General features: G+C 38.4%; 1 protein-coding gene across 4 annotated transcripts in view; it reads right to left on the bottom strand.

The window, feature by feature from the left end:
• Positions 1 to 709: 709 nt before the first annotated feature.
• The window catches only part of ADGRB3 (adhesion G protein-coupled receptor B3), an 894978-nt gene continuing 874560 nt past the window's right edge, over positions 710 to 21127 (bottom strand). For all 4 annotated transcript variants that reach the window (XM_070795670.1, XM_070795669.1, XM_070795668.1 and 1 more), the window contains 3 exons: positions 18474 to 18509; positions 8326 to 8430; positions 710 to 1492 (listed from right to left, as the gene is read on the bottom strand). In XM_070795670.1, coding sequence (XP_070651771.1) covers positions 1304 to 1492; positions 8326 to 8430; positions 18474 to 18509 — 330 coding nt within the window. In that variant the 3' untranslated portion in view covers positions 710 to 1303. The remainder of the gene's footprint in view (positions 1493 to 8325; positions 8431 to 18473; positions 18510 to 21127) is intronic.

Raw genomic sequence — 21127 nt, 5'->3', positions numbered from 1 at the left:
CAGACTATAAAGCACAATCTCCTCATCTCCTGAAAGGATGAGGAAATTGCCCGAATCCTCCCCACCCCAGGGCTCCCAGGTTCCTCTGGTGCCGCTTTGCAGGGTGGGGGGCATTGCTGTGCAGCTCCAAAGCCAGACAGAACACCAGGGAGGCTTCTGCAGTTGGCTCATCTCAGACTCTTCACATCAGATAAAGCATCTGCCAAGTACATCCACTCCCTTTTCCTTCTGCTAGAGGATGTACAGATACGAGTTTTTTTTAAATCCCAAGTTCATCTTCCCATATGCTGTGAAGAACAGTAGTACAAGTAGTTTCTTTTGTGGAACATGCAGTGAGCTTCATTACTTATAGCAAACACTGTCTCTGTATTATTTTTTTTGTACGGTAACTTACTATTTTCTACTAGCTTTTCTTTTTTTTTTTTGCCACGAGATAGAAAAAACATGATATTTATGTAAGAATATGATGCCAGCAGATTTCTGACAAGCCCCATTTACATGGTACATTGTTCCACAGGGTGTTTGAGTAGAAAATACAGAAGCACTATACAAACCTACTATTACATTGGAGAAATCATTAGCCTCAAAGGAGTAATAACGGTATGCTATTAAAACCATGAATACATTTTCAATATCTGTAATGAAAAAAAAACTTTATAAATATGTAAATTTCTGTTCAACAAATCCAAAATAAAATGCACTAAAAAACTGATATGTAGACAAAAGTTTATTTACACCATACAACATTTTAAATATTTTATACACAGCTGCAGCAGAGAAAGCTACTCAGAGCTTTCTAGAGAAAACTGCAATAATAAAGATGTGAAATATATTATTCATATAAAAGTGAGATTATTACTTTATTGCATTTAAAGCAATGAAGAATGTAGCTCAACAAACATTCATTTAATGACAAAAACTTTGCTTTTATATTATAAAGTAAAAAGTGTAGTAATGGCCAAACAGACTGTTATAAACTTTAAAAACTGCATAAATATGTACATTGTGCTTCATGGTGAAGTTTTTTGAAAACTAAACCATATGAAGCGGTTACAACATGAATCGTTGCTTGAGGTTTATCTATAACCACGGGTACTTACAACACAGGGCAGTCAGGACTGTACACCTGGGCCTCTTTCCACTTGCCTGACCAGAAGTTACCAAAGCAAACATCACTGACATTTGGCACGTGGAGATGCTGACGTAGGAGAGTCGCATTGTCTGGAGAGAAATGTCAGGCTTCCCAAGTCTTAAGCGTCAGTGCAAATACATTTTGTCTCCAGCGCAGTCCATTTTGATTCTGTTAAACTTCTGTTTGAAAGTCCCCCTCCTGCACGTCCAGAGGCAAACTCAGACATTTCTCCCACTCTGCTGGTCTCAGTTCCAAAGCATCTTTTGCCTCTGTGTCTAAGACATTGATTGTGGTGTAATGTTGGTATTCACTGGGGTTTTTGAAAGTGTCCCATGGATTCTTGTTTGGTGCTGGGTTTTCCTGTCAAGAAGAGAGGGGAAGGGAATCATTTATTTGATGACTTGGATGGCCGCTAGTTGAAATCTCCAGGAAGAGAGCCTGTTTTGAGCTTAATCCAGTTTATGTGATTCAGAGATGATTGGAAATTGTGGCCAGCTGCAGGAAATGGTTTTGATTTCAGTTTTCTTTCATTGAACAAACTGATGAACACCTTATTTGAGTTACCCTAAAATGTTCCAGCAATCAAAGGAAATGAATAGTAATATAACAGGCAATGTAGATAATGTTTTGTTTGGGAGCATCTTGTAAAGTGTCAGGATGGCTATAGGTTCAAGTAGGAAGGAGCATTTACACAAAATGTAGAACACTTACATATTTTGGCAGAATCTTTGGTGAGATTAAAGCAAATTGAGGCTATGTCATAAGGAATGTTGTGTAATATTAAAAACTATAACCCAAACTAGCCTTATTTTATAAAATAAAATTTTAGATCTCTATCTTTGCTTAGTTTTTCTTCAAGAAATTACCCGTTTTAGAATATGAAAATGCTACGTGGGATCTATTTTTTTCTGCTGTATATTCTTCACAATTTCCTATACACTTGCATGACACACTACCAAAAATCCTTTCAAAGAGCACAGCTTTTTGGAAGACATATCCGGCAATATAAGGGTTTAAAAAGAAATGTCTATAAGCTATTTCTTCTGAAGTTTCATAGTCCACTCCCTCTAATTACCTAAGATTTAAGATCTGCCTAATTATAACTCTGCCAAGAACTTCGATGTTGTAGGTGCTTGAGAAATGTATGAACAGACATCATTTGTGGTTTTTATATCCTGATATTGGCTAGAAGTTAGCAGTAAAATTGCTTTACTGTAGTAGCCAATATATTGTAAAGTAATTAGCCTCTAATTAAAATAAATAGGTTTATATTAAATAAATAAATACTACAAAAAATGTCATTTAAAGATTTCTATAAAGTGAGGGGCTTTGAACAGGATTTACTACACTGAGTAATATCAAAGACAAGAAGACAATCATGACTGAAATCTCCTTAGGAAGAAGAAAACAGTTCATGGTTGTTGAATCCGTTCCTTACCCCTCCACACACAAATTCTGGCCTTCTACTAACTACAATCAATTAGCAGGGGGAATAGAAAACATGTAACTGAATAATTGTTTGGATTCCACTCAGTAGATTAAACATCATTCTCCAGTATAGTCAAAAGACACAGCTTATAGAAATATTTATAACTAGATTATTTTTCTTTTTTTAAAATTTGATTTATTTTTAACTGGAGGATAATTGCTTTACAATATTGTGTTGGTTTCTGCCATACATCGGCATGAATCAGCCATAGGTATACATATGTCCCCTTCCTCTTAAACCTCCCTCTAGAACCTCCCACCCCATCCCACCCCTCTAGGTCATCATGGAGCACCGGTCTGAGCTTCTTGCATCATACAGCAAATTCCCACTGGTTATCTGTTTTATATATGGTAATGCGTATATTTCCATTGTATTCTCTCGATTCACCTCACCTTCTCCTTCCCCCACTGTGTCCACAAGTATGTTCTCTATATTTGCATCTCCATTGCTGCCCAGCAAATAGGTTCATCAGTCCCATCTTTCTAGATTCCATATATATGCGTATAAGTAGAAATTACATTATTAAAATTCTCAATATGTTAGCTATTTTCAGCACTTGTTAGCCTTAATCATGAGGACATACAAGAAAAAAAATAGCTAATAGTGAAGATTTAATAAAATGTATAACTTTAAGGCATGTACACAGGGCTGATTCTGATTTAGTCAAATACCCTAATATCTCATGAATTATAGTCCTAGAACTCTACCCTTCTCTCTCTCTTTTCTTTCCCTTTCTCCCTCTTTGCTTCCTTTCAATCCTTGTTTATTTATCAACTGCTCTATGCTGGCATCATATTAGGCACTTGGGAGAGAAAGGTGATACATCAAATATAGAAAAGCACATGGTCCATGAGGGAACACAGATTTAGAGCTCGGTACACACAGGTCCAAATTCCAGTTGCTCCATTCCATATGAATGTGACCTGGAACAACTGACTCCATCTCTCTGAACCTCAACTTTAACATCTGCAAAACAGGTATGCTTTGTCTTTTGGGCCAAAGGATTTAGCAAAAGGTGCAGCTCATCACCTACTTTAAGGGTTGCAAAGATTAAAAAAAAAATGTGGAGAAGCTGAGCATAATATTTGATTTCAATAAATACTCACTAGATAGTAATTATACTTGTTATAAGGGTGTCAATAGTTAAGTGGAGGTATAAAATATATAGATATAAACACACCTACAATCCAGAAAAAGTACTGTGGGAGTTTGGAGGAGGGTGGAAATACAGCTTCCTTTTGTGGAGAGCACAGAGACCTTTTTGAGGAAAATGACTTTAGGCCTGGCAGAGAAGAATGCGCTTTGTCAGGAAGACATATGAGTGGCTGGAGGTCAGGTGGCTGGAAAAGTATGTGTACTAAGTTCAAATCCAGACAGCGTAGAAATGGGGCCTCTCAGAACACAGACCAATTTATTTCAGTTGTAGTGAAAAAGAATATTAGAAAAAAAAATCAAGCAAAGATGAAAGTCAGATCATAAGAGGCTTTGTCTGCCAGGCTACTTTTCAATTTGGAATTTATTTTGTAGGCAATGAGGAATGGTTGGGCCTTCGGGGGCACTATAGGGATCAGAACAATCAGTCATCAATGGAAGGGTTCAAGGGCAGAAATTCTGCTGAATCAAGCCACGGAGTGGATTTATCCATCTTGGAGGAGGGTTGTCTCAAGGAGCTTTAAGGGAATCCTAAGTTTGACAGAGAGCTAATTAGTTCAATCATAAAAGAAGTCAAAATATGTAAAGTGCTAGTTCATTTGCTTTAAACATGACTTCCACAAATATTGTATATTAATGCATATGTGTAGAATCTAGAAAAATGGTATATATGATCTTATTTGCAAAACACAAAGAGAGACACAAATGTAGAGAAGAAACATGGATGCCACAGTGGAAGGGAGGGTAGAAAGAACTGGGAGATTAGAAGTGACATACATACACTATTAATATTATGTATAAAATAACCAGTGAGAGCCTACTGTATAGGAAAGGGGACTCTACTCAGTGTTCTGTGGTGACCTACGTGGGAAGGAAATCTGAAAAAGAGGGGATAGATATGTGTGTGTGTGTGTGCATAGCTGATTCACTTTTCTGTACAGCAGAAACTAACAACATTGTAAAGCAACTATAATAAATATAATTAAGTGTTTCTTCATGTTTAGAATAAGTGTGATTTTCCTTTTATATTTTAAAGATCCAGTACTGCGGATACAGGAAATAAAAAGGCTAATTTTAAACTTTGTCAGGATGTCTTGTTTCTAATTTCAAAGAGTATTGTTGCCTATACACAGCTGATTGAATTTCTGAGTTAGGAATACATTAATGAATGAGGTTCATCTCCTCTGGCATCCTACAGCACTCCCTGCGGAGCTGCGGTTCCCACCACGGCTCACAAGCGTGTGGACACCCTTGCGTGGAGAAGACCACCACAGCCAGCAAGCAGGGCAGGAAGCGGGAAGTGGGGGATGGGGGCCACCCATCTTCCTCCGTGGTCGGAGGGTGATGGACTGTCATGGAGAGACTGTGACCTGTTCAATGGTCCAAGGAACGATCACCCCTGGAACAGCCTATGGGGGTTACTGAATTCAACAGGGAGAGCCACCTGGACCAGGAAAGCTTTCAATGGAGGCCTGAATCTTGATACAAAATTCAGAGTTAGAATAAGTTCCTGAATTGATGCAGTTGTATTACATTCATTTGTTTGTTTGTTTTTGCGCTCAAGTGTAGAATGGAGATGTACTTAAACTAAAGCACGTGTGATAAAGGACTAATAAACGATAAACTCAATATAAGCCAACATGCATAAGGCTTCCAAAAATGCTAATGTGGTCTTAGGCTGTATAAATAGAAAGAGAACATTCATAGAATAGGAGAATTCAGAGCCACCTGAAACATGCCTGTTTGTTTCCCCAAATTTCCTCGCCAGGGCAGACAGATAAGTAAGACAGGTGGGTAAGTCCCTCCCCGCCTCCATCCATCCTTCTTTTCCCCCTTCACTGATCTTTTCTTCCCTCCCTCTCTTCTTTCTTTCCTTCTTCCAACCTTTTTTTCTGGGGGGAAAGCGAAAGACCCCTATGCCTATTCTGTACGTTGATGGGGCTGTTAACCACACCTATTCCTTGGAGGAGATTCAGGTGCTGTCCTGCCTAGAGGCAGGGAGATAGATAGAGAGGTCTTCTGGTTTCCCTTTTATTCCCCAGATTCTACATAATTACAGTCATTTGCATTGAAAGGCAGGTGTTGTGAGTTAGTAGCCAGAAAAAAAAAGGAAATAGACTTTATTGAGGTTTGTGTTTTGAAAATCTCTTTCTCCACCCAATTAGGCACTGTTTCATTAGCAACATGCCACTATGAATTATAGGATAATAAATTCACTCACATGTTCCTTATTAATCAAAACGGAATAAGGATGTTTTTTCCCTCTGTTCACATGTATTTAGGACAATAGTGAAGCAGCAATGACAACTATCCTCCCCACTCCTAACCTCCCAAATGATAAATATTTATAAATCTTTTCTAGAAGAGGCAGGCTGCTGCAGAGATGTGCTGTAATTAGGATGCTATTTTGGTTGTCAGGAAACTGAGATACAGATATTTGTGCCATTAATGATTTAATACCCAGACCATACAAGGGGAAATTACAATCATATTATAGCAGTCAGCCAGCTGTATCTGTTGCATAAGTCTTTCAAATTTGTAAGCATAACCTTCTCCTTTTAAAAAGAAAACAAGAACTTTCTTCATTTCAATGTTAGCTTTCAGGCTTTCAAAATGAATAGCTAATGAGTTTAGAGCTAATTTCAATGGTGCAATTTTCATTTTCCTGCTAACTAAAAATTGACAGTCTAATATTTGGTGGTGCTGGGGGGTGGGTAGATGAGAAAGAACCTACATATAGTGTTCTCTGTATGCTTCATGTTGATGATCCCACATAATGCATGATTCTTGCTGTATGGAGGAAATAGATTGATATACACAAACTGTTTAGAGACCAGTGACGAGTTAAAGTCTACAATATTTCATTTAACAAATGCAGATTAAACTATTTGACATGTAAGAAATCAAGAGTGGCCATTTATTGGTAACTTACTGTGTATGGCCATCATGCGTTTTAGTACTAAGAGGAATACAAGCAAAACACAGAGACACATAAATGCTTCCTCTTGATAAGTGAATAGCATTAATTAGAAAGCCAGGACTAAGACTCATACATGTATGAAAGAATTACTAGCATGAGAAGGTGACCAGAAACACCTCAGAGGATGTGTATTTCAGAACACCAGAGGCTGGGAGGACGACAGCCAGCCAGGGTGAAGCTGAGAAAAAGTGCCACACTTGGAGAGAAGAGGGTCAGAGGGTGGGCCATCCCAGCTCTAATTCTCAGAGCTGAGTCAGAGAGTTAGCTAGTGGCTGGTAAGGCCCCTCCCACTTTGGCAAGTGTGAAGATCCAAGGGGCACATTATCAGACTACTTTCTATGCTCAGTTTAGGAGAAAACTGAGCTTCAGAAATTGAGCTGGGTAACTTGCTGAAGCTCAGATAGTTCTTGGCTGAGCTTTCTACTACAGGTCTTCTGCAACTTACCATGGATGAATGGTAAGTTCATTCCCATGAATCTCATCATAGTTGAAAATAACATACGCTCAAAGTGCATTCAGTACACCTAATCTACTGACCACCATAGCTTAGCCAGACTTTGTTGTTGTTCGGTCACGAAGTCATATCCAACTCTTTGCGAGCCCAGGGACTGCGGCAGGCTAGGCTTCCCTGTCCTTCACCAGCTCATGTAATTTATGGAACAATGCACTGAAAGTGGAAAACAGGGTGGCTGTCTGGGTACAGAACGGTTGTCAACGTGTGGCTGTTCATCCTTGTGGTCTCAGGGCTGACTGGGAGCTGTGGATCTCTGTCCCTGCCCAGCATCATGGAAGAATACTGGACCACACATCACTAGCCAAGGAACACACCGACACTCAAAATGTAAAGTGTGACTTCTTCTGAATGCACATTGCTTTTGCACTATCATAAAACTGAAATATCTTGTTGAGCCATCATACTGATTTCTAGACCCATGATCCAGTGCTCTCACAAATAATGGCATAGCCTTCTCTGGAGCTCTGACCGTGCCATGCACACAGTAGTTGCCAAATATCATTATATATGATTAAGTCCTATGCTAGGATTATAGTTAGAAGGACCAAGTGAAGAGAGTGGTCAAAACTAACGATCAAAGCCCCCAGCACTGATGCATATCCTGAAACTCTGGGGGAAAACCTACCTCTCGAGTTTCAGGTAATAATTCTCTCTCTACAGATAGGTGTGCTTATTATCTATATGTTATATATTTATAATACATCTTATTTATATTATATAGGTTATATACATTACATGTTATGACTTTAAAATGCCAGGCATTCAAATGAAAATATTTAATCAACTCTTTGGAAATTTGAATTAACTGGCTTTTAGCTCTGATAATAAAAAGGCCAGGTGAATCCAGCACATTTATATATATATATAAAACTCATTCTAATTAGCCCTTATACTTGAGAACATTTGAACTATGAACAAAAAACTTTAAAATTCTGTTATTCCTAATTTGCCTCTGAGTACAATTCAAAGCACCACTGGGGGATTTTTTTTTTTCTTTCTATTTTCCATTCTTGTATTCCCAAGACAGCATCAGCACCAATGAAGTGATGTACACTCACCAGACTGCTTGTATTTGGTATATCCCGAAATCTGTCCAAAGTTTGAAATTTCTGATTGAGTTCCTGAAACAGCTCCATGTGCCTCTTCCTTGTATGCATAACCTTCTGCAAAAGAAAGTATGATGGCTCACATTTCTAATCTGATTTATGCATTAAAAAAAGAGATTTAATATTTTATTACACTAATAAGGGAAATCAAGTTTTGCAGGTACTAGGAGGTCCCAGAAGATGCCACAAAGGCAAATGAGCTGCACCAAGCCCTTGTCTTATAGTCAGCACTTCCAGGACATGAAGAATTGGCTTTTTCTTCCACTTACAAGATTAGCAAAAAATAGTTTTCTCTTGCGGGTGAATAAAAATGTAGCAGTCATTTCTGTGTAAGATTTTCATCATTTAAAGTTAAAGCTGTTTTACAAAAATTGCTACAATATAAAGAATGTTTAAAAATTTCAGACTGTAAAGCACCAGAGTCTCTCAGTGTTTGTCATGGGAAATATTACTTTTTATGTTTCATTTCTATGAACACTAAAATCTTGGCTGGCTCTACTAAAGAGGGAGCAAAGTCCCAGGCTATGCCAATTAAGGCTAACTCAAAGCAATAAAGTGTCTGAAATATAATGCTGAACTAAAAATCTTACACTTTCCCTGTGAATAATGATTGAGCTTCACAGAAGGAAAATCTGACCCATAGGTTTCATATATTTATTTACAAAATGGTACAGAATCTTAAGAATTAGAATTCAGAGAATAAATTGTGTGGTTGATGAGCTTCTAAAACCATAGATACAAATACATTAATACTCGTCATCCCCAATTATATCCTTTCTTCCAACTTCATCACAACTCAACAAATAGAGTCTGAAATAAAAACGACCTTGGGGGAAGTATCATGAGCTGAATCTTTTTCTATTACAGAGCATTTAAAAGAGCACTAATAAAGGAGGGATGGGTAAAAGTTCCCCTGTATTTAAAAGTGTTATTTTAAAGGAGAAAATACCTTCCTCAATTGTGATATTTGAAAGTTTAAAATATCAAAGTTTTGGTGGTTCTCCAAGATTATGCCTTCATGTTTATGTAAGATTTTATAGTCTTTTTAAGCACGGGCTTCATAACTCACTATTTACTCTTGCAGACTGCGTAGGTATACCATATTCATGTCTGAGCTATGATTTGAACATTTGGTCTATTGTTTTAATTACCAAATATTTTCAAAACTAAGAATTTGTTTTGAAAAAGAAATGCAACTTTGGGGAAAGATTTATAATGCCCAATTTTGTTCTCAAAAGACACATGTGTAGAAAACTTTATCTCCTGGAGAACAAAAAAAGGCAAAAGAAAAATGCAAATGGTATCTTTAACATTTGAAAAAGGCTTGTTCTCTCTTACGCCAACTTTAATTTCTTATATTTAATGAATCTGTGTTTAGGCAATGCTTTGTTTAGCTAATTTTTCTTTTTTCACTAGCCGACTTTAATACGAGAGAAATTCGGCTGTTTTAAGTGTTGCTCTACTGGATTATTTCCACCTCGGCTCCTCTGAGTTCTAGGAGTTTGCTGTTGATGAATCAGGTGGGGAGGATGGGAACATGGCATCATCACTCATGAAAGGAGCATAAACACAGCATGAAGCTGCAGGGTGATTAACTTCTCTTCAGTTCTGGGGAGAATACAAGAAACAGATCTGTAGGATTTACAGAGAAACACTGGGCATACACCACTTGACTAGTGATGGCTGATGCAGATTGCTGTGAGGCGAGGATTTGCAAAAGCAACGCAATGGAGGGATTCTGAGGACCAAGTAGCTGGCAAACAACGCCGTACATTCTATCCTGAGGGACACAAATATTCCCAGGCAGCAGCTGGTCCTAAGACACTGTCTAAATTATGGGTCTGAGTCACAATGAGTGCTTTAAAACAAAAGAAAACAAAAAAACTATAGTTGTCAGTATGTTGACTTCGGCTTGAACTACCATATAGTGCTTTTCCTGATAATGAATCTTATCACACAGTTATTTTGTGTTAGGGTGCAGTAGGAGTGATGTCATAGTAACGACATTTCTCTAAAGAGATTCATTCTGTCAGCTAATACATATTCATGACATCACATACTGAGCTAGACACTGGAGTAACAATACTGTGCAAAATCTGGTAGAGTCGCTGCCCTTTTATAGCTTGCACTATAATGGGGGACACACTTCAATCACATAGTTTAATTAGACTATGGTGAGGAAAAACAAGACATGCTGTTATAGGAGTAAGTGATTGGGGAATTTGCTAAGAGAAATCCAAGTGACTCAGATTCCAAAATATTTACATATTTAATTTTTTTTTTTTTTAATTTGGCCATGCTACATGGCACGTGGTATCTTAGTTTCCTGACCAGGGATTGAAGCCACATCCCCTGCACTGGAAGCATGGAGTCTTAACCACTGGATGGCCAGGGAAGTCCTACATATTCATTTTTAGGTTAAATTCTCAAATCAGTTATTCCTGCATTTTGTTTGTTTTCTTTCTTCTGTTTTATAAAAGAGAATTCCTACTGCAATTTTTAATCTTATGCCCCAATCCCCTTTCCTCAGGGAGATGATTCCTTTCTGAAGAGGACTCATTCTCTTCTAAGATGGTTGATGTTATTGGTATCACTTGCCCGCTCTGAGGTGGCTCTGTGCTGAGTTGGTCTGGGCTGTCTCTTTCCACTCATGTTTTATCTCATGAGAGGGGTCTGACTTTGTATTGGGAAACTGCCAATCAAGGTCCTGACCATCCCCTCCTGAGAGGTGAATTTTTACGTATCCTTCCAACAAATTTCTCTTTTGTCTACCAGTCAAAGTCACTCTGTCTCTTGCAACCAGATATCTCTAACAGATAAATCATGTTTAATAAAGCCAAGTGTCAAATATATTCCATGGAAAGGAGGATACTGACAGGAGTTTTTAAATCATATGCTCTGATGGAATGAGGAGCACCTTTTTCTGAACCGGGTGGATTTTGAAGAGTTGGATGGTTATGACATTCTTGTGTACATGGTGAGCACCAATCTGATGTAACCAAAGAGTAGTTTATGATGTTCTCCAGAAGCTCATAAAACTACTCTGAACAATAAAGCTCAAGGACCCTGAAATGAATATAAAATCAAATGAAAAATTTAGATGCTGAAATCTGGGCCCCTTCCTACCTAGAAAGATAACTGCAAAAACATCCTCAAACCAGATCATCAGCCTAGTTTGAAACTGCCACCTTGTCATGGCCTGAAATCACCATAGCAGTGATGGCCTGCTGGTTCCGAGAAGAGTACCACATTATGGTTGCCAAGGGACAGCGCGTGAGTCTCAGTGTGACCTTCCAGGCATGATCATCTTGTTCAAAGACTCAAGTATGTCTTTCCGTTTTTTTAGTGGGGAAAGATCCATTGGACAGCCAGCATCACAGTGAATAGTGGGTGGTTTCTAACCCAGTGATGTTCTGGGATAAAAACTTAAGCTGAAGTTTTAGTTGTCACAGGTGATATGAGATTCACCTATTTGCTTAAATATTTAATTATTTGAAGCAATTACACCTTTGATGATTTTCATTACCTAAATAGAGTTTCATACTTATAAATCTTACTGATCCATTTTGATGGCTCTTTCTGAATTTTGCTTTTTTGCTGTTGTTTTTCTTGGGGTTTTTTGTTTTTTTTTTTTCTTTCTGGACTTTTACTGACCTTAGGGTTTATCCATTTACCTTTTTCATTCTTTTTCATTTCTTTTGCAAAGAAATTGATTTCAGTGACAAAACTGCAACTTAAATAAGTGGAGTATTTAAATAGTCAAATATATTCTAATTGGCAACACCACATAAAAATCAGTTCCTTCAGTTATAATGCCTGTCAAATATTACAGGCATCTTTTGCAATAAAGACAAATACTAGACAAAGCTCACTTTCACTTAGATTACTATCACTCAGCCTTTTTTCAAAGCGGTGCTGCTATCCCATTCTAAAAGGACCAGCCACCTAACTGCACAAATGTAGTGTCTCTCAAATAGCTTTTTTAATAGGACTTTTATCCTTCATTTATATCTTTGTAACTCAAGGAAGGTAGTCTTTGTGGCCTTTTAATTGTTGAAATTAGGGGGGAATTGATATGCTGTCAAGCACTTTCATGAAATTTCAGATATTTGAGAAAAATTAGGATGTAAATAAACTTCATGTCTTGAGGTCCTACTATATTCCAGGCAGTCTCCTTGATTAAATGCTTGTCAAAGCTAGTAGTTTTAGATCTGGACAAGCTTGGATTTGGATCTTAGTTCCATGGCTTTCCAGTTGTATGGTAAAAGACAAAAAACTCAAATCTCCTTAAGCCAGAGTTTCAGTTGTCAGAATAACCTTGTAAGATTGCTTTGAAGATTTAAAAAGGGTTCTAAATCACTTATCACTGGAGCACATAGGTAAGAGCCACTTAAGAAAAGGTGGCTGTTATTATCTTTCCTAATCCTCACAATAACACTGGGAGGTAGTGGTCATTACCTCACTTGACTGATTAGGAGATTTAACTTGAGAGGTCAGTAAAGCTTGCAGCTCACACAGGTGGTGGGAAGCTGAATACCGAATCCAAGTGAATTCTCTCTGCATGCTGCTGTCTTAGGTGGACCCCATGGATTCAGGGAGCATCCTTTATCAGACTATCCAAGTTTGTGATGATGCCATCTCATTTTTCAGATGAAAAGGAGATTAAAACATTGAGGGTGGATGAGAGGGCTTCTGTTGAGAGCTCATGAACTCTGTGGGTATCAATCACCCTGCAATGGTCTCATAGCAAGCACTGCAATTTTGGCTTGAAGGCTATTCTGCTCATCTTGTTCTCTGAACATCTTGTGGGCAGTGACTTTGAATCCCTGACACCCAGCACAGTGCTTGGCATTCAGCTGGTGCTCCACAGACAGGTACGGAATAAATTAAATGAGTGAGGTGTCATAGACACATAGGTAGACAGACACAGAAGGCCATCACCAACCTCGCCTTCTCTCCTTCTGTTTGAAGGTTTTCTCTTCCAAATTCAGAGTCTAGAATTATAGAGTTGGAATCTCTTTAAGTTTGAATTACAGATAAGATAGGTATTACCACTGCATATATTAATTTTTTAGAAATGGAAGGAAGTGGTTAGAAAAAGTTGGAGAATCTCCCAACTATAAACTTTAGACTATGGGGCTGGGAAATCGTGTTAGGATTTAGACACCTGTTAGGAATTAGACACCGCTTGGCCTTATAGAGCTCTTCTGCCATTGTCCATATAATTAGTATAAAATTAGGGTTATTTTTCTTCTTCTTGCTGCTTTGAATGTGAGTCTTTAATTCAGCTCTTGCTGCTCCTAAGTTGCTTCAGTCATGTCCGACTCTGTGACCCCTAGACGGCTGCCCACCAGGCTCCCCCGTCCCTGGGATTCTCCAGGCAAGAACACTGGAGTGGGTTGCCATTTCCCTCTCCAATGCATGCATGCATGCCAAGTCGCTTCAGTTGTGTCTGACTCTGTGCAACCCCATGGACAGCTGCTCTCCAGGCTCCTCTGTCCACAGGATTCTCCAGGCAAGAGTACTGGAGTGGATTGCCATTAATTCAGCGTGGGCTGTTGAATACTAGTCTGCAGTGGTGTTAAAACTCATGTGAAGGTAACAACACATACTACAGGAATTAAACTTGATTCTCAAAGTCATATTGTGGGAAGGGGATGATTTAAGTACCTTTCTTTGGTCAGAGTCCCAGTGTACCCATAAGACAGAATCTGTTGACCCTTGAAATGCCTGGCATTACAGTGTCAAATATGTTTCTATCTGAATAACTATGTACCCAGGGCTTAAAAGAAACCAGACAAAAAAATGAAAGAGGTGTGTATATATACACACACACACATATATATACATACATGCATACGTGTGTGTAAATATATACATACATACAAATATATCTGAGTGACAATTGCTGTCACTCAGAGTATACTAGCTACAGATAAATAATTTTGCAACAGTAGTTTAAATTTAGTAAGCTAGAAGAGAAGGATATAGCCAAGTTTTCAGTGCACAAACTTTTCCCCCCAAAATATACTGATTGCATAACAAAAGGCACACACGGCTAGGGGTTGGGTCAAAGCACGAAGGGGTCTTTTGTGAATAAGACATTTGTAAGAAATCATGCTTTCAATTTAGAAATTAATATAAATATTTTCTTTTATATCACAGCTTAGCTGTGTTCATAAATGATATAAAATTAGTATAAAATAATATTTTATCTTACTTGACTATGTTCCCCCAAATCGTCCAATAAAATCAAGTGCCCACCAAGACAGGTCACAATTACCCTGGGTCTGTGCTGCCTTGTCCCCTCTGCCAAGTGGGAGAAGCGTGGATTGACTGGGTGTGGGGGCTCACCAGGAACTTCAAAGGAACATTCTAAGGTGTGTTTAAGAGGCTGCATGGTTCCCATGGAAGAATGTGACAAGGTTTATCCCCACATTTTTGCAAGAGAAGATACACAAAAGACACCTCTCTCCATGTATTTTTAACATGGAAATGATAAAAATATATATTAGAGTTTCAGGAAGGAAGTTTGTATTCCTAAGAATTCTTTGAGCTTTGTCCTCAATCCAAGACAGACAGTTTAAACCACCTGCCAAATATTTTTAATTTCACATAATAAGAGGCACCTTTATCCCCCAAGTATTAAAATACAATTCATCCTAGCTAAATGTCTCCTTGGCTTCCCTGGATCTGTTTGTGGTACTAGCAGAAGCTCAGGCTCAGACCTGCAGAGCTGTCTTTCTTTGGCTTCCTTGCCCTTTGACCTTGACTCTTCAGTGTCCTTTTAGCCTACCACCTCTGCCCTCCTGGGCTTCCCTGGTGGCTCAGAGGGTAAAGCATCTGCCTGCAGTGTGGGAGACTCGGGTTCGATCCCCAGGTCAGGAAGATCCCCTGGAGAAGGAAATGGCAGTCCACTCCAGTACCCTTGCCTGGAAAGTCCCGTGGATGGAGGAGCCTGGTGGGCTACAGTCCATGGAATCACAAAGAGTCGCACACGACCGAGCAGCTTCACTTCCGCTTTCCAACACCTCTAGGAGGTGGATGCTCATTTCTTCTTTCCTAGTCTAGTCACTCCCTAGTTTATATTTCAGCTTCCTCCCTCACCACACTACCATCTCTCCTTCCTATTACTGCCACATTCATCTTTCCATAGCCCAAATCAGAACTAAAAAAATTCCTCATTAAAAGTAAACAAAACAAAATACAACAGAAAAAACTCAGGGACTTTTAGTAATGAATTAGGTAAAAATTGTTCCTAAGGTACACAAGCCCTTCACTAGATGGTTTATAAACCGCCTCCTCGGTCTGTTCTTGTCTTCCATACGACCCAGGTTACAGTGAATTTTGACGTGCTTCTTGCTCATTAAACATGCAAGGGCAACCTCCACGCCTTTTCCCCCTCTGGGGATTTCTATCTGACATTACTAGCTCCTTGAATTATACATGACATGGTATCTTCGAAGTCTAATGTGGCTATCATCTTTGAGGTGTTGCCTCCACTGTGGTCCATTTTCTATATTGCTCTCTGCTCCAACTCAGATATAGTGTTTGACCATGTTTTATTAAAGTGGATCAGATTAAAAATTCAAATTTTCATCACTCACTCGACAAACACTTACTGGAGGGTTACGTATGCACTGTACCACCTCTCTGCTTAGAGTTGGGAATACAAACTCAATAGACAGTTTGGTCACAAAACATAGGGTCAATACTACAGTAATTTCTGTATACTTTCTAGAAAGTAAGAATCTATATTCCACAATTTTATGACCAGTTTACTTGCCATGTTCTTTGCTCAATGCTGTCTTGGAGATCGGCACTATGAAATGGCTCCTCCCATGTATGACACTTACCCACAGGGTTTTTGGATATGTGAGTTAAGAGAATGTTGTTATCATGTGTGGATTCTGGGGAGTGAGCGAGGCCTTCACCTGAAGGGAAGATGCTTTTAGGTATCCAGGAGGCAAAGTTTGTCTGGCAGTGGTTTAAATGTCTGAGTTGGCCATTGTGTGGTAAAACTAGCAGGCTCAGGTGGGTGTTATCAGAAAGTTTGACATCAACATTGTTTAATTTATCCAGCCTGAATTAAAACAGGGAGGAGACAACTTGGACTCATCCTCAAGGACTATCCATAGAGAACAGATAGATTGTATTAAAATTTGTCATCATTTAAATGCAGCAACAATTTCTCTGAACACAGTCCATGAAACATCTGTTATATAATTATAGTTGCACATATACTAAGGGGAGTAGTATTAAACCATTCAAATCATGAATCAAAGACATTTTCTGGCAAAACCTGACACCAATAGAAGTCATGCAAGAACCAAAGTAATTAAAGAGCACAAGAAAATATCCAGAGTTGCAGTGTTGCAACTTTTTGTTATCTTTTTGTTATCAGCAGATGTTTTCATAATACCCTGGTTATATGTTGGAATCCAAAGCACAGGAGGAAAGATCAGCTTAAGGAGTCTGTTACCAGTTGCCACAGAGAAAATTTTTAAAAAGAACAGTTTTTCTAATTTTCCAAAGGACACAGATTTCTTTTCAGTGCTGGCAATTACATAACTTTAGATGGTTGCATTGAGGCTTAATTTTAGATCTAGATTTTTACTGTATTTTATCAGTGATGCCTAGTGGGTTAATCTCACTTCTTCCCTTCCCCCTACTAATAACTAACTGCTTTCAGGAATATGTGTATACACACACACACCCATATATATGTATAAATATATACACACGTATACATAAATCAGGAACATATACATATACAGGATGATCCTCTCTTTTGGCTACCTGAAGAATTAATAGGAAAAAACCCTAAAATATCTGTTCCTTAAAAGGTACTAAAGAATCTAAAAGTGAAGAGTTTTGCTTATTTTCTCTTTGAATTTACAGTCTTGATACTTATATCTTAAAATTTAGGCTATAATGAAATATCTGTCCTGTGCCAGTTTAATATTGATGCAATTGAGCCACATCATTACTAAAATGTGCCATATCATCATTGAGGTCAGACTCATCATCACTATTTTGTATCTTGTACAAATTCTACTAAAATATGTCTTTAAAAAATCTAATTCTCCTTAGACTCTATTCAAGGTAAACTCTAGGCTTGCTCACCACTGTAGTAAACAGAAACTTCCATCTCCCTTTTGACACTTGATATGCATTGCTGGGTTACAATATTCATCTACATAAATGAAATGATGGAATTATGAATTTCCATGTTCTGGGAGGCTTCTAAAATTTTAGGATATCAGCTAAGAGTATTAAGTTCTATGTAGGCATCACAACAGTACAAATATGCTGGAAAAATTGATAATGCTTTATATCCAATTATGTCAGCAGGCTATGAATCATATCCAATTATCAAGATGCATAAGTGCATTTTATGTGATGCTCAAACATCATTAATTTTGTGCTTAGCACAAGCTGCTCAAATGGTATGATTTCAGTAATTTCTAGCATCAATATTACAGCATCAATATAAATTCAATGCAAATCGGAAAATGAACATCTTCATCTTGTTTATATCTGTGAAAAAGCATTTACCAAACAGAGGAGCATGTTGAAACAACACTTGCTATTGGAAAAATGAGTCTGGAATGTACCACAGGGAGCCTGAGTCTGGCAAGTCAGTCCCAAGGAAACCTAGCTACCCAGCCAAAGACCCCTCACAGGTACTCTTCACATCATCACTGAAGTAGAACAAACATGACCATTTTAAATATGAAAAATATTTAGAATATCAAGAAACCAAAATTCTTGCTTCCCAACAAACTGAGGGATTTAAACAAATTGACCAGATTCAACTCTCACCATAAATAGCCCACATGTCTTAGCATTATGAAATGGAATCTTTAATTGTATGTAATATCTCAGACTCAGCACACATTTAAAGCAATCAGAACTTACATTTTTTCTCTAAAACTAGTTATACATTATGGATTTTAATGAAAAACATGACTCCTCGTTTTAATTAAAAAACGTAGAACTCTTACATAGCTGCACAGAGTAATATGCTTAAGTAATTATACACCAATTTCAAATTCAAATAATTAAAGTTAAAACAAAAATAATTCTTAGACACTTACCTCAAAGTCAAGGTCTGAATATCGTGATTTTCTTCTCTGTTAGATATTTTTTAAAAAGAGAAAAACCAAAAAAGTTATATTTAGTATTAAAATAAAAATGATTATTTTCAATAAGATAATCCTGTTTCTTTGTGATATAAACACTTCCTTCACAAAAGAATCTCAACATTTTTATGATCTCAAACTATGCCATCCACATTATTCCATTTTCACTTTGGATTTCCTTTAAAATTGGAGAATATAAATTTATAATATATTCCTTATCTTGGCCTCAAGTCTATTTTTTTTTTTTTTCAATACAGAGAAATTTTTAAGGGGAAATTCACTTAAAAAGTTCAATCTTGAAGGAGACTTTAGGCCTGCTACAGCAAACCTACTTTACAGACACAAAGGATTCAAAGCTGTGGAGGAAAGGCATCCAGTCATCTCAACACTTTCCAGCCATCACCCCCTCAACCTTCATTTCTACCAAATTCTACCTAACCTTCTGTCTACACGCCAAAATTCTCTACAGGTCTCATCCACAAATTCCTCCGTACTTGGTAATCTTTCTTGACCGCACAGTCTTTCTCAGAGCTAGGCATGAAAGTATTTGCTCTTATTTTTCTTGCCTGCAGATTTCCCACAGACAGAGGAGCCTGACAGGATGCAGTCCATGGGGTTGCAAAGAGCTGTACACAACTGAGCGACTAAGCACAGCGCAATAAAACAAGTAACAGTCTGCACCCCAGTAGAACACAGATGTAGACGTAAATACCTCACTATGCCTCAGAATCCGGAGAAGGCAGTGGCACCCCACTCCAGTACTCTTGCCTGGAGAGTCCCATTGACGGAGGAGCCTGGTAGGCTGCAGTCCATGGGGTCGCTAAGAGTTAGATACAACTGAGTGACTTCACTTTCACTTTTCACTTTCATGCATTGGAGAAGGAAATTGCAACCCACTCCGGTGTTCTTGCCTGGAGAATCCCAGGGACAGGGGAGCCTGGTGGGCTGCGTCTATGGGGTTGCACAGAGTCGGACATGACTGAAGTGACTTAGCAGCAGCAGCCTCAGAATCTGTTAAACACTTCCTGAATCTAGTTACAGATAAATGTCTTGATAAAATCAGGAAACGGTTAAAATGAAATTAATGTGATTATTTAATATTAGTATAGGGCAGGTATTCTTAACATCTTCTCTAAATCATTCACTGAATTCGTAGAATTATTAGGTATAGAAGGAGCTATCTGATAAATATAGACAATGTCCACGAAATTATTGGCACTCAAAAGTTTCCAATACAGGCTTTTGTTTGTTTGTTTGTTTGAGAAAGTGGGAATGAAAAACAGAGGTAATTAGTAAATATTAAAAAGATGAACTATACAGGCAGTAGGGAAAATATATAAAATTTGGATATATAAAACTTCTTCTGTTTTTTTTTTTTTTTTTCTTTCCTCTTCTCCTATCCAAATAGCTATAGTGTGAAGTTCAATAACCTGAGGGAGTCATGTCCAAGATAATGGAAAGATTCTTGTAACTGTTGAATATTAGGAGAGAAAGAAAGAAACTAATGCAGTTCATTGGAAAATACGACTAAATTTCTGCAGCCAGAGTTAAAACTGTCCCTATAGACCCTGAACCTTCCCTAACCAACTTTCCAAAGCATGTTGCAGTAAACAGAAGGTGATACACCCAAAGAAAGATTATGTTTAAAAAAAAAAAAAAGGTTTACAAGTTCTGAAATAATTTGATTTTGGTGGAGCTGCTTAAGACTTGAGAATCAAATCCTTCAGTACGGTCAAAGAGAGGCAGAGAAGGAACTGCTTTATTTAAAGGAAAGTCACCCTGCTGACCCCACTCTGCTTCATGTCCCAGTTCTGGGGGCATCCTGGAAGGAGAGGTGTGTGGGGAAAGCCGTGTAACCCAGGCTTCCTTGGCCACCCCCTGCCGCTGTTATCAGCTGCCCATGATATATGAGCCAGGCCTCAGCGCCCTGCATCCTGCTTTGCTCTGAGATGTTAGACCAAAGGTCAGGGCATCCCTCCTGTTCTTGGGCACTTTGCCTTCTCGGCACTGTGACTCACCAGGACACTTTTGCAACTGTACATTAAGCAAATTTCTTTACTAATACAGCAAAATTCAAGCATGGAAACACTTAGTGTTAAGCAATTACTACAGAACATTAGTCACGCGCTTTGGGTTTCATTTGAAAATTAAATAGTGAGACCTGATGGAAAAGGTTCAGTTATCCAGCAAAGAGGCCTGTCCACTGCATGGGCTGAGGGCTTCTCTGTTGCAAAGATCCTAACAGCCATATGCTGCTCTCTTGTTTCTGAATGCAACGATGTGTTGCCTAAGAACCGGAAATGCGGATGGATACATATTGCTGTAGACCTTAGATTTCAGGCCCAAGATGGGAACCATCCCAAGATGGGAACCCAGAGGAGCAGCAGAGAGGGGTTGTCCCTGCGAGAGCAGGTGCCGGTTATGTGGCTGTGAAATATGGAAAATAAAATGGATATACGCCCATAAATAAGTTTCTCTCTGTTTCATTTCATTAATATCACATTATAATGTAAGGGATTAGGCTAAGAAATGAGCACATGAAGCAGACTTCTCAAAAGATAGTTGGGTGGACGGGGGTAGGTAGGCTGGAAAATCCAGCAGTGAAGACT

Source organism: Bos indicus, chromosome 9 (genome assembly GCF_029378745.1).
Source record: "Bos indicus isolate NIAB-ARS_2022 breed Sahiwal x Tharparkar chromosome 9, NIAB-ARS_B.indTharparkar_mat_pri_1.0, whole genome shotgun sequence".
In the NCBI taxonomy this organism is placed as follows: Eukaryota; Metazoa; Chordata; class Mammalia; order Artiodactyla; family Bovidae; genus Bos; species Bos indicus.
The sequence above is the reverse complement of the archived record's forward strand: the minus strand, read 5'-3'. Positions and strand labels throughout refer to the sequence as shown.